The 16,332-nt window shown below is 32.1% G+C and overlaps 1 protein-coding gene across 4 annotated transcripts in view; it reads left to right on the top strand.

The window, feature by feature from the left end:
* The window catches only part of L3MBTL3 (L3MBTL histone methyl-lysine binding protein 3), a 144,685-nt gene that overhangs the window by 11,888 nt on the left and 116,465 nt on the right, over positions 1 to 16,332 (top strand). For all 4 annotated transcript variants that reach the window (XM_074309862.1, XM_074309859.1, XM_074309861.1 and 1 more), the window contains exons 2-3: positions 8,767 to 8,834; positions 9,751 to 9,862. In XM_074309862.1, coding sequence (XP_074165963.1) covers positions 9,761 to 9,862 — 102 coding nt within the window. In that variant the 5' untranslated portion in view covers positions 8,767 to 8,834; positions 9,751 to 9,760. The remainder of the gene's footprint in view (positions 1 to 8,766; positions 8,835 to 9,750; positions 9,863 to 16,332) is intronic.

The following is a 16,332-nucleotide window of genomic DNA, read 5'->3' as shown; positions in this document are numbered from 1 at the left end:
ATTTTTACTGTGTACAACATTCTCCTGGTTCTGTTCACTTCACTGTGCATCAGTTCATGTAAGTCTTTCTGAAATCATCCTGCTTGTCATTTCTTATAGCACAATAATATTCCATTACAATCATACCACAGCTTATTCCCCAATTGGTCATCTCTTTGATTTCCAATTCTTAATCACTAAGAAAAAAGCTGCTATAAATATTTTTGTGCAAATAGATCATTTTCTCTTTTTTGGAATGTCTTTGGGATACAGATCTTGCAATGATACCTGCAGGTAGAGATTTAAGTATTGTTTCCACTTTTATGTCAGGGATTTCAGTTGCTATTTATAGAGGAAACCTGAAGAGACAATGGAGTTAACTCAAGAAAAAGGAAAGTAAAGTTGTAGTTAGTGACCTGGGTCTATAAAAACCAGTAAGACAAAAGGGGGTAGGTGGGTTGGAAAAAGAAGAAAGAGGAAATATTTGGGAGGTGAAAAGTGAAAAATATATTGAAGGACAGAATTTCTGGAAATATGGCTAACAACTCATTTGGATGACTAAAGAGAAGTTTCCTAAATTCTTAGAAGCTTCAAGAGGCAACAAGTTATTAAGCTGTTAAAACTCTGTATCTTGGATAGCCACTCAGTGTTACCAATGAAGAAATTCATTTGACCCCTTAAAAGTTGTTTCAAGCTATAATAAACATTGTAACACTTAAATTAATATTTAGAATCCTCTCTACTCTTTAGAACTGAAGGGCATCTTAGAAAATCAATTTCTGTTTTTAGAGTATCAAAAGAATAGAATGATCTAAAGAAAAGAATAACCTAAACTAAAGAGATAAATTCACAGACTGTTTTGTTAAATATCTCAATCTCATATCTTCCCTGAAATCTGAGGTATATAGCAAAGAATTAGCTTCTAGCTAGAGCATTTTAGCAACTAAAACTAATGATTTATTCCAACAATTACATTTATATGCATGTTGGAATAAATCATTAGTTAAAATAATAAATTACATCAAGATACTAAACTAGTTAAGAAATCTATTTAATTAGTGTTGCCCCTCCCCATCTGTTAAAATGATTGAACTCTGAGAAGTGAATTGAAATCCCCAAGTGGTCAATATAATCTGGGCATTAAGAAGAATAGTTTGAAACCTCTTTGTGGTTTTGTTATTTTGGTTGTCTTTGGTTAATCTAAATGACATTATTTTCCTGTTGACCTGCAGAGATTGAGTTAAGTATGAAGACATGACTTTTTATGGGGGGAAAATCAAAACAAAACTATATTCAAATCCTGCATAGTAGTTTCTTTAAACATCATCATCATCAGTATTATTTGTATATTTATGAAAATGTTAAGGTAATTAATTGAGAATGAGCAGCTTTATTTTTAATCTTTTCAGTGTAAGATTTTTTAAAATTATGTTATTAACATAAATATAAGCCACCTTCGCATTATTTTTTTAGTTCTAACAGTATGTTTGGGTACTGATCTTTCCTGCTGTAAGTTTTTGTTGAACTAGGTATTTTAAGGGTATTTTTGTTTCTTGTCTTATAGAATATATGTTTAACTTAAAGCCAAATAAAGTGCTAGAGTGAAGTATATCAAGTGTAGCATTTCTTTTAATATTGTAGATAATAGTTTCTGACTCTAATTTCCATAATATTTTTAAAATTTCTTTTTTTTGGGGGGGTGTTTGCTTCTTTTCTTAATATTCCTTTATCTATCTTCTTCCACCACCACCCCCTCTTTAGAGAGGAAGTAGGTTAGGTCTCAGCCTCAAATAATTTTATCCTTCTTATTGCACAGAAGAGCAGGAAGTTGAGATTTATGAAGAGCTGGTGCCTCTGGTAGCTAATCCTTTGCATATAATCATCATGGCAACAACAATAAAAAGGCCAAATACACTATTACTGCATTATAAACAGAAGAGTTTTGTCACAACACTATGAAAGTGGTGGAAGGAAGTAATTTAAAGATTGCATAAATAATAAAAATAAATAGGAAGATTTTAAAAAGTTTTTTCCCCTCAAAATAAGCAGTGGGCAGTAGGCAGATGACCAAATGCTACAGGAAAGTATTGTTTTGGCATCAAAAAATAACTTTGAACTCTTCTAGGTTTTACTGTCATCAATAGAATGTATGAGATGGGTCTTAAGAACAAAATCTTTGGTCTTTATACAACTATTCTTTATTCTAATGTGTGTGTAATTCAGAGTTTTTATTAGGCAGGATGAGTACACTATCAAAGCCAGCATCTGTCATGCCTGATTTGAAAGAAAGTTTTTACTTTATAGCAATATCAGTTTGTTGAAAGATGCTTTGAATTTGACTTCACACACAGACACAAGTCTTCATTAAATAAACTTGTTTTAAAGGTTTGGATTTTATTTTTTCTTAATTTGTTCTTCCTCATTGATGGGGTAGTAAGGAGAGTTTCCCGAGAAACTCTCAGGAAACTTTTACTACATTAATAACTTAGGGCTCAGTTGTTATATAAAACTGTGACTAATAGATGTTCTTTAGTTTTACTTAATGAGATTGAGATCATAGATTCTACTCTAGCTATTCCAAATGGGAATTGTCTTTTCTGGAACCAGTTACATGGTCCAATAGATAGAGTGCCATCCTTGGATTCAAGAGGACAGAAGTTCAAATTCAGTGTCAAATACTTACTAGCTTTATGACCCTGGATGAGACACTTTTACAGAGTTTTGACCTTTATAAAATAGGGATAATAGCACCTATCTCACAGGGTTGTTGTGAGGATAAAATGAGATAATGTAAAGTGCTTTATAAATTGTAAAGTTATACATATTACTATGCAAATTCTAGCTATTATGAATTCCTTATATTGTGTTTCTTCTTTCCCTTTTGTTTCTTGTTTCCTCTCAAGGTTTATATAATTTAAATACTCCTATACTTGTTATATCATACTTATTAGTTTTCTACTACTTTCTTTAAAGATTCATAGACTTTTGTAGCAAAATCTAATTCATTCATTAATGATTTTTTTAAAGTGGCCCCTGTATGCAAAATCCTGTACTAAGGTCTAGGATTGTGTCCTGCCTAGCATTTAAAGACCTTCACAATCTGGCTCCATCTTATCTTTCTGGGCTGATTATACATTACTCCTCTTCACATACTCTCTGTTCCAACCAAAATGACTTACTTGCTCTACCTCTTAAACAACATTCCACATCCTCTCTGCATGTCTCTTCATAGATTGTCCCCTATCCCTGGAATGCTTTATTTAACCCTTTCCCTCTGCTTGGAACTCCTAGCTTCCTTTAAAGACCAGCTCCATGGTTAGCATTACTGAGAAGGTTTTCTTGATTCTCCAAGTTGTAAGTATTCTCCTTTTCTTCTTGCTCCCTAAATTACCTTTCATTTTGTATTTATCTAGGTATATCTTAGTCAGATTTAATGCCCTTGAGGGCAAGAACTTAAAACAAAATCTTTAAATGCTTAAGATTATAGGACATGGTAGGTGCTTAATAAATGCTTGTTGAATTGAACTGTGTTAGGCATAGAGTGTGCTAAGATTGCTAACATAGTACTATTGATAGAGTTCAGGCTCTGGAGTTAGGATAACCTGAGTTCAAATCCAACTTGAGGCACTTTCTAGCTGTGTGGCCCTGAATAAGTCACTTAACTCTGCCTCAGTTTTCTCTTCTGTAAAATGGACTGGAGAAGGAAATGGCAAATCACTTTAGTATCTTTTCCAAGAAATCCCCTAGTAGGGTCACAAAGTGGAAGCATGTCTAAAATTGTGACTGAACAGGGCACAGAATATGTTCATTATACTTGGTGTCATACTGAAATTTTTATAGGAATGAAAGAAAGGTAGGTCAAGAGTTTGACTCATTGAGCATATTTCCATTTTAGTTCTCTACCAGATCCCTACAAAGTAATATTGGAGCTTACCCTTTTCCCATGGTTCAAAGACACCACCGCTTCTACTTTTACAACCATTCCTTTTGTATTTCCTTTGTTAAAGCCTTATCCTCTTCTTTACTCCTTAATTTGGATATTCCCCAAATTCTGTCTTTCAGCCTCTTCTGTCTTATGACATTGATTTCCATAGTTCCATTACGGTCTGTGTACAGGTGACTTACAACTCTAACTTCACAGCCAAACTTTTCCTATCTCTGTATTTGTCTATCCTTCTGCCTTCAGGGTTTTACCTTAATATTCCTCAGATCCTCAAATTCATACCCCAAACCAAATTTGCCCCTAAATTTACTCCTCTTTTCTGACTTCATTTTTTAAAAAATAGATCTGCCATTTATTTATTTGTCTGCCTTGTTTAAAATCTTATTTCTCATTTCTAATCAATTACCTAACTTGTTGATTCCACCTGTCAAAGCTAATTAGTAACTGTCTTAAGAGAATTCTTAAGACAATTTTTATATCCTAACTGGTTTTTTTAGAGTCTATGTCTTTGACTTTTCTTTTTCCTCTCTTTATCTCTAATGTTCATACTTGACTATAGGTACTTGTTGCCACATGCCTTGAATTTTAATAACTTTTGCTTTTTTTTCCCCTTCTCTGCTCCAATCTGTTTTTATACCATTATCAAAATAATCTTAGGAGATCTTGATGCAGTCATATTGTTCACCTGTTCAGGAATTTTGTGATTCCAAGTTGTCAGTAAGCAATATTCAAATTCTTGCTTAGTGACAGAGCTCCTCTATATTTTGACACCTTCTTGTCATTTTTATGTAACTAACTTCATCAACCTCATCTCTGTGCTTTTTGTACTCCAGAATTTTCTGTTCTTTGACCATACCTAGCCCTCTTCCACCTCTGTGTTAGAATGCTCAACTTAAATGTTACTTCCTTCTGATGATCTTTCCCTTCAGACTCACATACCTCAGATCCAGTAAGACCTAGATCTTTCGAGATCTGTGATTGATATATACTAGCTTTTTGATAATGGCATGAAGAATAAATTGTAGGAGGGAAGAAAAATGAAGTAGAAAGACCTAAAGCTATTGTAATTCAGGGTATGGGGTAAATCACTATTCTTCACATGCTCATGTAGACAGTCCTCTTAATACTACAAATTACAGAGTAGGTGTAAATCTGCATTGGTAAAGAAAATTCTATATGTAATTCAAATCACAATTGCCAAGTTCCTGTCTTATTAGGCATACATTATGCATTTATTTATGTTTGGCATTTCCCTACTCAGTTGTTTTGGAAAAGTAAAAATTTATTTATTTATTTATTGAAAATAAAAAAATTTAAAAAATAAAAATTCAACAACAATACTGATTTAATTTGTTTGTCTTATTCTCTTATTTGACTGCAAGCTCTTCAAAGGCAATGACTTTTCCTTACCTAAGCTTTGGTCACCATTATCACTGACCTATTTCACTTGGAAAAATAGATACTTAAATATTTGTTAAATTTTTTTATATTAAGATTGTTTGGGGTTAAGCAAGTAATGAACTGTCACTTCTTTTGTCTGATCCTTCTGCTGTCTTTCTCCTCAATTTTTATGGAAGGTTCATATTGATGAGATGATTTTAAAAAGGGATGTGGTCACTAGTAAGTGAACATTATGGTCTCATTTTTACAGGAAATTGTAGCTACTGCATTCTTGGCTACTACAGTGATGAAGAGAATACCAACTATGGTGATCTCAATAATGAGATATTCAGGGTGTCTTCCTATGGTTGTAGCAACAAAGGAATCTTAAGTTTTCAGGAGAGCTGGACAACTTTCAAGAAAAAAGTATTTTAGTTAGTTAATGGTGGTGCATTAGAAATGCTCCTATATTTTAATGTATATATCATGAGTGAAGAAATCCAACATGAAGTGCTGATCTTAGTTTATGAATTCAGTCAGAAACTGATGTTCTTTGAACATGACAATGATTGACTTTTCCCCCCATCTGGCTGTTTCGGCATCATAGAAACTGAGACGTAGACTTAAAAAAAAAATTATAAGGTTTGGTTATAGATTCAGCCATAAGTGATTTTTGCTTTCTTTCAGTTCTATCTACCAGTTAGCAAAGACATTGAGAAGGTTTTAGTTTACTTTTTTTGATCTTCCTGTACTTAGAGATCTTTGTTTTAACACAGAGACAAGAGTTATATTGAGTGGGCAAAGTCTTTACTTTGTTTTGTCCATTTTAAAGGAGAGCTTTTTGAACTCTTTAAGTAGAGTTATTAAAGGGACCTTTGCTTTCCCATTAAAATTTTTTTTTCAAGTATAGAGTACTTTTTCTCCCTCCTATTTCCCTTACCCCCTGGTGGGGGGGGGAGGAAAAAAAAGAAAATATGGAACCCCTGCATCACATAAATATGGTCATACATTCCCCCCTTGTACACATCCTTTTTTTCTTCATATTAGTCCATGACTGCTTTGACATGAGGTGGGAAACAGTATATTTCTTCAAATTTCTGGAGCATTTAATTGATTAGAAGTCTTAAGTCTTTCAGAATTGTTTGTCCTTTTCTACAGTGCAGGATGATAATTTTGCATTTAGTAGTTAGATTAAATATCAGTTTTAGGTTGTTGATTCATCTTAGTAATTTCTTAGCAGTGACAATATAGTGTCATCTTAGCAACTTCCTAGCAATGACAGTATAGTGGCATCAATTACAAGTTGACTCAATTGGAGGAGCAGAATCCTTTACACAAAATGAAACATAACTTTGCAACAAGGTTTTTAACATATTAAACTGGTTTCATCACTCTGTGTTGATTGTGTATGCACTAGTTGAATTGAAGAGAAAAAAAAAAAGGTTCCACAGAGTATTTAAAATGTTATCCTTAAGAACTCTCATTTGTTGAAGTGTAAAGTCTTTCCCTCACTTTTTTTTTTTTTTTTTTTTTTTTTTTTTTTTTTTTTTTTTTTTTTTTTTTTTTTGCTAATGGAAGAAGAAAACTAAAACTGAGGTGGAAAGACTTCTAATGTCATAGAAGGGACCACTCCTGCCAAAATAATATTGACTGTTGGCATTGGTACCTGATTAGTAGATGGAAGAAAAATGCATAATCTCTGCCAATGGCAGACTTAGCAATGATATTTAACCAAGGTGCAAAATAGCCACTGGCTTTAAAATTATTTCTCGACATGGAAGCATGGTAAAATACTCCTCATACTATCAGTTTTGTAGAAAATTTAAAGAGCCATGATCTTTAGGATAAAACAATGTACAAATTTTGAATTTGAAGCAGTCTCTTAGATATATGGGTTATTAGTTATCATCTGTAACTTTAATTTCATTATTTGGATAGAGAGATTTAAATGAGGAACTTACTATATATCACTACAAATTGACTTATAGTTCTGTAATTCAAAGTTTTAGAGAGTGGTCTGGGGCATTGAGAGGTTAAATAATCTGTCCAGAGTTACAGAGTTAGAGAGTGTCAGAAATGGAAATTCAACATACATCATTTTTATTTATATCTATCCACTAATCTGTGTTACATCTTAAGCTTAATATGATACAAAAAAAGGTAGACATTACTAAAACAATCGTACATTACTATTGTGTTTGTAGCATTTGTCTTCAACTTTGCCTTTTTAATAGCCTTCCAAAATACATGAAATATTTTAGAAAAATTCTAAACTTGGGAGCATTGGAAGTTGATTCATGTGAAATTTTTTATGGTTTATGAATTTTAGATATGTAGATTATTCGTTCTAATTCTATATTCTAAATGACTACTCAAGAATCAAACAGTTTGCTTTGTATAATGAATACTGCAGTAACTAGGTGTGTTGATTTGTGCGTGTGTAGATTTATATATTGTACTGTTGAATTTATGAACTTCACTACTTTCCTCCCAGATGCTAGTGAGAATTAGTTATATTCTGCTTTAAGCAGCAGCTAACACAGAGCAAGAAAGGTATGTGATGACATATATTATAGTTATATCAGCCATATAATAAAGCAAAAATATTTATATGGCAAATAATGTTTTGGCATAATTTTTATTTCTCAAAAAAATTTATTCAGTTGCAAAGAAAATAGTGGGACTAACATGCTGTTTACTGAATATCTAACTAAAACAACAGCACATTGAAACTTGTCTCTAAAGGGCTATTCAGGTTTCTCAGTCCCTATACTGGAAGAAATTGTGTAATTACTGTTACTGTACTAGCTGTTAGAAGGAAGTCACTTTGTCTGCCATTAGCTAATGGGAAATCAGTACATTTTACTAGTTAGTACATATTTGGGTAAGGCAAAACCCACTGCACAGCTAAAAAGCAGTACTTTTTTGTTCACTCAGTATTTTATAATTTCCATGGGTCAATTTCACTCCCTCTCATCAGCACCTCCACCTTTTGTTTTTTTGGAGATGGGGTCTATCTTTCCTAAGTCAGAAGTAGTAGTGACTAGTCCTAGACTGATTACAGTATTGATGAGAACAGAAGCTTTGTACTGTTCCATTTTTCTAATCTGAGCTGATTCTTTCCTCCTTAAGAAGCCTGATGATGCTCTAGTTTTGGGGTTGACTATATTGGTATCAGTCTTAGTGATGGTCAGCTTTAGCCATATTGCATCTGAGAGTGACCATGCTTAAGTGGTCCACTAGTATCAGAAGCCTTTTTTGGCAGCAGGAATTACAAAAATGATAATCATGTCTGGCCCAGTTTCTTTTTAAGCCCAATCCTTGGCCTTTGCCTAAAAGCAAGTAGGGGCAAATCCATAAAAGAGGAAATTCTAGTATTTTCTCAAAATTCTGTGTTAAATTTGGACAGTTAGAAATGGTCTTGATAATATAAATCTAACTTGTGACATTTTCTTCCTCTAAAGAAAGACAAGAAGAAAGAATATTGAAGAAGTCAGTCAATCCTAACAGTAGAACTGAAATCAGCACACAGGTTGGTATAGGTTATGCTTTGTTGAATTAGAAAAAAATATTAAGACATTTAGAAAAAGACATTTACTTAGTAGCTGTGTGACTCTGAGCAAGTCACTTAACCCTCTTTGTCTCAATTTCCTCATCTGTAAAATGATTTGAAGGGAATGACAAACCACTCTAGTATCTTTGCAGAGAATATCCCAAATAGGGTCACAAAAAGTCAGACACAACTGAACACATATGCTTAAATGTATGTATGCATGGATATAATATAATGGTGGTGCTGTTCATGTTAATTTCTTGAGAAATGAAAGTAGCATCAGAGGTTGCTGATCTAACTTTACTATTGTCATTTAGATCTTAAGCCTTCTCCCTGAAACTCAAAATAATCAACTGATTATCAAATTAGTTGAAAAATCAGTGAAAGAATTCAATGAGAGAGTTTTGCTTTTCACTTGTCCACGCAGCCACCATAATTCATGTTAATGTTATCCTTCTATAGTAACCATTTTCCCTGTCGTGTTTATTTGCTGGGCTTACAAAAGCAAAACTGAGAAATCTGGTTGTCAATCTGGGATCATTAAATTCATGGCAAGAAATTTTGATATTTTGTCATTATACACATTGTTCATAATTTTAAATTTTAAGTAGTATTAAACCAACCAATAATTAAATCAAACCTTTTGCAGAATAGCAAATTTATTCCATGCTACCTTTTTCTTGTTCAGCTAGAGATTCATAACTTAATATTTGCCTCAACTGAAAAATTCAAATTGTGAATTTTTTATGAAGTAGTCATTTTTAAAAATCATTTTGGAATATGAAAGATGTGAAATTAAGTGGGTTTGAAGAAATGAATATAAAAATTGAATTTCAGAGGTAAATCTGAACATGGAGTTAAATTTTTAGTTACATTACATTGTTGATGTTTTCAGTGTATGCATCATGAATGAACCTGCTTCTAGTACAAGTGGCCAAGAGTTTGATGTATTCAGTGTCATGGACTGGAAAGATGGAGTAGGTACTCTTCCAGGAAGTGATTTAAAGGTAAGTTGTCTAAAGGGACATTTTTATTGCTGGTTCATTTTTAATAAATATGTATATGTATATTCATTCTGTCAAACACACACACAAAAATAAGTACTTAAGCACACATCAAGTGAGTACTTGGCATAAATATGAAATTTGCATATTTATCCTATGTATTATGAGCCTCTATAATAAGCTATGAAGCCTTTCTATTATTTCTAAAAATTAAAAATATTAAGAGACTTTCCTTGCTATTGACTTTTCATTGTCATTGAGTCTTAAAGGCAGAGGACTAAAGAACTTCCTCCTTATGATCATTGTGCAGAATTTAGGTAAATGTTAAACTTTTCAAGTGTATTTTAATCCTGGAAACAAATGTATGAGACCTGACTTATATTGGCATGTGATTTTAAATAAATTACATAATCTCTTTGTTTCAGGTTCCCTTCATAAAATCAGTATTTTTTTGTGATAAGAGTAAATATAATTGAATTTGTGACACATTTATGCTTCTTGGGAAAAAACCAGCAACTTGTAAATGTAAATGTTTTATACTTTGTTATTCTTTTAGTATATGAACTACTTAGTAAATTGAGCTCCAGCTGTCTCATTCTTTTTGTTACCATTTTTCTGGAGAGTAACATAATAATTGGTAATACAATGTCATGATACAGTTAATAAATTTCTTTAAAGATTCTTAATTGTTTCTATTGTAAGGTATATCCAAAGACTGTCTTGTTATTACTTCTAAACTTATATCTATCTGAATATTGAATGAATAAACCTGTCTGAAATTCAAGCCCTACATTTTGTATTATTTTAGAATAGAATAATTGCATAAATTTGCCCAAATGTGTGAATTGAAGGATGATGCCTTATGAGAGTATGAAAATATCATGATCTGATAAATTTCTACTCTGTGTGCATACACAAATGACTATTTATACATATAGATTTATAATTTACAAATATACATCAATCTACAATATAGGTCATGTTCAAGTCTTTTCTTGAATTGCCATATGTTAGGTGTTGTTTTTTTTTGTTTGTTTTTTGCAAATAGAATTGCTTTAGATGTAATAGAATACTTGTTTTTTTTTTTTTAAACAATCTGTTGATCAGACATTTAACAAGCATTTTTCTCACCTCCTATGTGCCAGGCACTGTGCTTCTTTTGTTAAATGAATGTCTTTTTTTGTAAATAGACTTATTCTCTAAATCATCTGCTTTGTAAATAAAGATAATTATTTTTTTTCTTTCAGTGAGACTATGCCTATAAATCAAACCCTTTTGGTAAAGATAAGAATAAATCTTCATAGAAGGATATCCTCAATCTTTTCATTTCCTTCCTTTGCTCCTGCTTCTCAGTAGTTAAACTGACTGTGTGTGTGTGTGTGTGTGTGTGTGTGTGTGTGTGTGTATGTGTATGTGTATGAAATTGAAGTACATTTCTAGCCAGAGTATACTAGAGCTAATAGCTAAATTTTCAGTGTGGCTACTTACAGAAATTATCAATCCTGGAACTTAGATCTTAATTTATTGTTTTGCTAATTGTGTAGACTTAAGAAAAATTTGGGGAAAATGTTGATGATCCAAGTTAAAATTTAAAATGTGTTGTGCATGTTATATCCTCTAACCTCTTAGTTGTTAAACATTTGCTACTATGCCTTTATGTTGCTCTGTAATCATTGCTTGAGCTCAGCAGGAATGCAATAGAAAGCTTAGGGGATGATATCATCACTAGATAGGAGCCTTAATGACTCTAGAATAATAATAAAAATATCTGACATTATATAACACTCAATTTTGGATGTAATTAATATCTCATTGAGTCTCACAACACCCCTGTTTCCACCTGTCTCTCTCTTTAAATTAGATTACAGAAAAATTCTGCGGGCCTGCAATAGGTGTGGCAGTTGTATGATGGTGATTCTGAGCTCTAGAAGTCAATGTCATTCATTGAAATTCCAGCTCCAGCAGGTTTCACCAAACTGAAATGTTTTTGAGAATGGTCCAAGCATAAAATTTATGTGTTATATCTAAAAAAAAAAAAAAACAGGTCAAGGCTTACTCTCAGGTTGAATTCAAGAACATTGTTTTTTCATTTATGGTAATTCTCACATAGGATGGACTTCGTTGAAGAAAATACTTTTTAGTAGAGGGAGCATCTGTACTAGTTAAATAATGGATTCATAAAGTGTTATATTTGGAGGAGCTTTGGTTGAAGAATCAAGAGAACTGGGTTGTTGTCCCAGTTCTTTTACGAATCTGTCTATAGTGAGTTCATCCAGGGCCATCTCCAGTCATCCTGATCTATATCTTGCCATTGGAACCAGATGAGGAGGGAATGGGGCTGTTGACCTTGCACAGCTCACTCACTTAAATCCAATTTACTTGTATGCCATGATATCACCTTTGTGATGTCATGTTTCTCTTTGAGAAAGGACAAACAACAACAACCTTTAGTTATTTCATTTTCCTGAGATTTCTTATTTGGAAAATTGATGGAGTTGGACACTAAGATGTTATGAGTCAGGGGGCAGCTAGGTGGCGCAGTGGATAGAGCACCAGCCTTGAATTCAGGAGGACCCGAGTTCAAATATGGTCTCAAACACTTAACACTTCCTAGCTGTGTGACCCTGGGCAAGTCACTTAACCCCAGCCTCAGAAAAAGAAAAAAAAAAAAAAAAAAAAAAAAGATGTTATGAGTCCTATCTAGCTACAACATTCTATGTTTCTGTATCTGGATTTGATGAAATGATGTGTACTTTGTCCTCATGTTAAGTTTGCTGACAAAGGCTTTTTACTTTATGTCACAAAAGGCATAAAACATTCATATGACTTTTTTTTTTTAATTTTATTGTGGCGATTTCATTGATATGGAAAACTGGTTGAAAAAATCCTTTTCCAATGCAGGTGGACTCCTGCTTGGCAATTTAGAAAGTTAGGACAGTTTTCCGGTTGGAACTGAGAGAGGAAGTATTTTCTTAGGATCATAGGGCTAGAATGAAATACAGCTTTAACCCAGTTCTTCCTGATTCTAAGATCTGCTGTTCAACTACTATGCTAAATAAACTTTCAAATTGTTATGCTATATAAATAAGTTTTATGATGCTCATTTAGATCTTTCTTTGTTGCTATTTATTATCATCTGATCTAGGTTTTTGTTTAGGAATGTTTAAGTTCACTTTTATTTTAATCAGTTATTGTACTACATTTTTACTCTGATGTCTTTTGTTAATGCCTTATTTTCTATAACAACCTATAGGAGATTTTTATCCTTTATGCTATCTTAGTTTAATAAGTTTCAGACATAGTTGCATAGAAACTTCTAGTCTGTAAGTAGTAGTAAATCTAGTAGTAAAATAGAGTTCTTGCTGAAAAATTTGGATTACTTCAAGGTTGGCCAGACAATGGAATTGTAATAATTTCCTCCATTAATTTGGTTAGCATAAAAATATTAATATAGTTTTTAGTTTGAATTACCTAACTTAATTGTTAAGACTAATCAGGTCACCTGGTTTAATTATGATATATTCATCTCATTTTATATTGTATAGATATAGTTTCATTATCTTTTATAGTCATTATAGTTTTCATTATTATCTTTTATTGTTGTTTTAGGTTCTTATCATTTTTTCCCCTTGAGGCAATCCAGACATTACCAAGTCAATTATGTAGTTCAGATTCTCTAAACCAAATTTTGTTTTTATATTAAAATCCAAGTTACATAAGAAATCTGAAGGGAATTTGCTCTACACAAAGTTAAGGTAATGGGGAAAATGGAATAAATCATGGAATCTTCCATATCTCTTCTTCACATTGTCCGGATTTTTGTTTTTGATGTAATAAATGTAAATACTGTAGGGTTACAACATAGTACTTAGGGTGACTGTTTGATTTAGTGAAAAGAACACTGGCTTGGGGGCAAAAACCCTATTTCCCCCTCTTTTTTGCAGATTGAAGCATAATTTTGTTGTTGTTGTTGTTGGGGTGTTTTTCATGTTATAAAAATTTATTTTAAAATATAAGATAGGAAAAAAAACACATTGCCATGTGAATAGCAGAATATAAGGTAGAATTCAAGTTATAAAGCTATAAATTTCTACTTCAAGAAGGCCTATATAATAAATGCTTCATATTGTATTCAGAGCTCTCCATCTTTTCTTTGCTTTCTTGTAGGTTTTCTTTTGTTTTCTGCTGTGCACTGTTTACTTTATTTCTTCCCCCCTTTTTCTTGTTCCTCCTCCCAAGGAGGCTACATTAAACACGGTTTTTTTTTTAATATATCTATAGCCATTTGTCTATATATACCTATATACACATATACACATACATTGAAACACACAAACATTTATACACATACATGCATAGACAAACACATATAGAAGCCCCATTTCTAATAAGTATCATGACATGGCACAAACCACTTAATATTTTTCTAAGTCTCGATTTTCTCATCAATGTCATGGAGGTTATAATTCATATCAGCCTATATTTCAGGGTTGGGTGAATGAAGTAGTGATTGTTAAAACTATTTGATAACTACAAAGCATTATACAGATATAAGGTTCTTATAATGAACTTTTGTAACCTGTAGAATGTGATGGTAGCCTCAGAACTTCATATCAAAACAAGTAGTTCAGGTTTCAGAATTATAACAGTTAATGCAAGGGATGTTTTGTTGGCCCTATAGAGTGTTTCTTTATATTCATATATATATATATATATATATATATATATATATATATATATATATATACATATATATACATATATATGTATATATATATATATATATATGTATGTATGTATGTATATATGTATTGATGTTTTGAAGAGTTTTGCCTGTAGGATATTCTAGTCAGCTTCCAGTTAGGAGCTTTACCTAAACAACTTAATTATAACTATTTATGGATGATTAATAGGGAAATAAAATATATTTGAGACTGAATAATGCAGAATTGTTGAAAAAACACTTCTCAGGTGACCTCTAAGATCCCTTCCAGATCTAAGCCTATGATCCGATGTGGAATAGTAACCTAGGATCAAGATTTGAAAGGGTGTTCCCTTGTTTGATCCTCTTTTGTTGCAGATGAGGAAACTGAGTCTCCAAGAAGTTAATCAACTTTTTCCAAGGTCACAAAGGTATATAGCACAGTCAGGGTTTTGAATAGATTAACTATAAAGTCAGGATTTAGCATCTACATAACATAATTAAAACTATTATGTGATGGAGTTTGAACATTGATAATTATTTCTAATTGTATGTATTACAGGTATGTAATTATGTGAGTATATTGTATGTATTACAGGTAATCATATTTATTCTTAGTAAGTTTCTCAAAGCATTTTTTTTATTACAAGTTCTTGATGTAGGTAATGGAAATATTTTAATACCTAGTTTCTTGAAGAGAATCTCAGGGAGATTCTTAGTCTTGTTAAAGATTATATTACCTATTATTGTTGGAGCCTGGAGTCATTCTTGTTGATCAAGTCTTAATACTACAAATATAGCACTATTTCTTGGTGTGTATATATATATATATATATATATATATATATATATATATATATATATATATACATACATACATACATACATACATATATATTTTTTAACATGGTTAATGTAATTACCTTATAATTTGAGGTGTTTTTTAATCTTATTTCCTCACGTTTCAAAACAGAGCTATTTACAGCCTAATGGCACTCACTTTTTAGATGGCAAAGTCCTCTAGATGCTCTTGTTTATGAATAGCACTATACTGTGATTGCATCAATCCCTGGAATGTGGCAGGGCCTCCTCAGTGAGATCCATAATCCCTTAAAAGAGTTTGACCTAACAGGCCACACAGGGAAAAAAACAAATAAACTAAAAAAACACGTAAAATGAAGGCCGCCTATTGTCAAAGTTGCATTTGGGTAAACAACTTGTATTGCTTGGACAGACTTTGAGAAAACATTGAAATGGATAATGCATTGGGCCCAGAATTGAACAGAAGGGGACTTTGGGAAATTGTGCAATGATTTCATGAAATGACCCTTAATTTCTTCCTGAGACTAAAGATATTTTTTCATCAATAGGGTTCTTCCACTAATGTTCTTTGGCTGGGAGTGATGGAGCACTACAGTTTACAAAGAATTAAAGTTGAGGCCTACTCTTGAGACAAAAAAAGAATTACATGAAGAAGATAAATAGGTCTCTATGCATCACTGTATTTCAGGAAATTTAGAAATTTGTTTATGCAATTATAGCTGTAAAAATTACAGACTGTAATTTTTAGGGTATGAGTTGATAACACAATTTTGTTTAACAAAATTAACATTTTCATCATTGATGTTGCAAAGAACTCCTAAAAAACTGAAGAACGTATTTTAATATTCTTTCAAACTAAAGACCACCCAAATTGATAATTTCAAAGGGAAGTGTAGGTAAAAAATAAGGATTTTTAGCACTTGTTATGAGTACATTCACATTTTGATCA

This window comes from Sminthopsis crassicaudata, chromosome 4 (genome assembly GCF_048593235.1).
Source record: "Sminthopsis crassicaudata isolate SCR6 chromosome 4, ASM4859323v1, whole genome shotgun sequence".
NCBI lineage: Eukaryota > Metazoa > Chordata > Mammalia > Dasyuromorphia > Dasyuridae > Sminthopsis > Sminthopsis crassicaudata.
The sequence above is the reverse complement of the archived record's forward strand: the minus strand, read 5'-3'. Positions and strand labels throughout refer to the sequence as shown.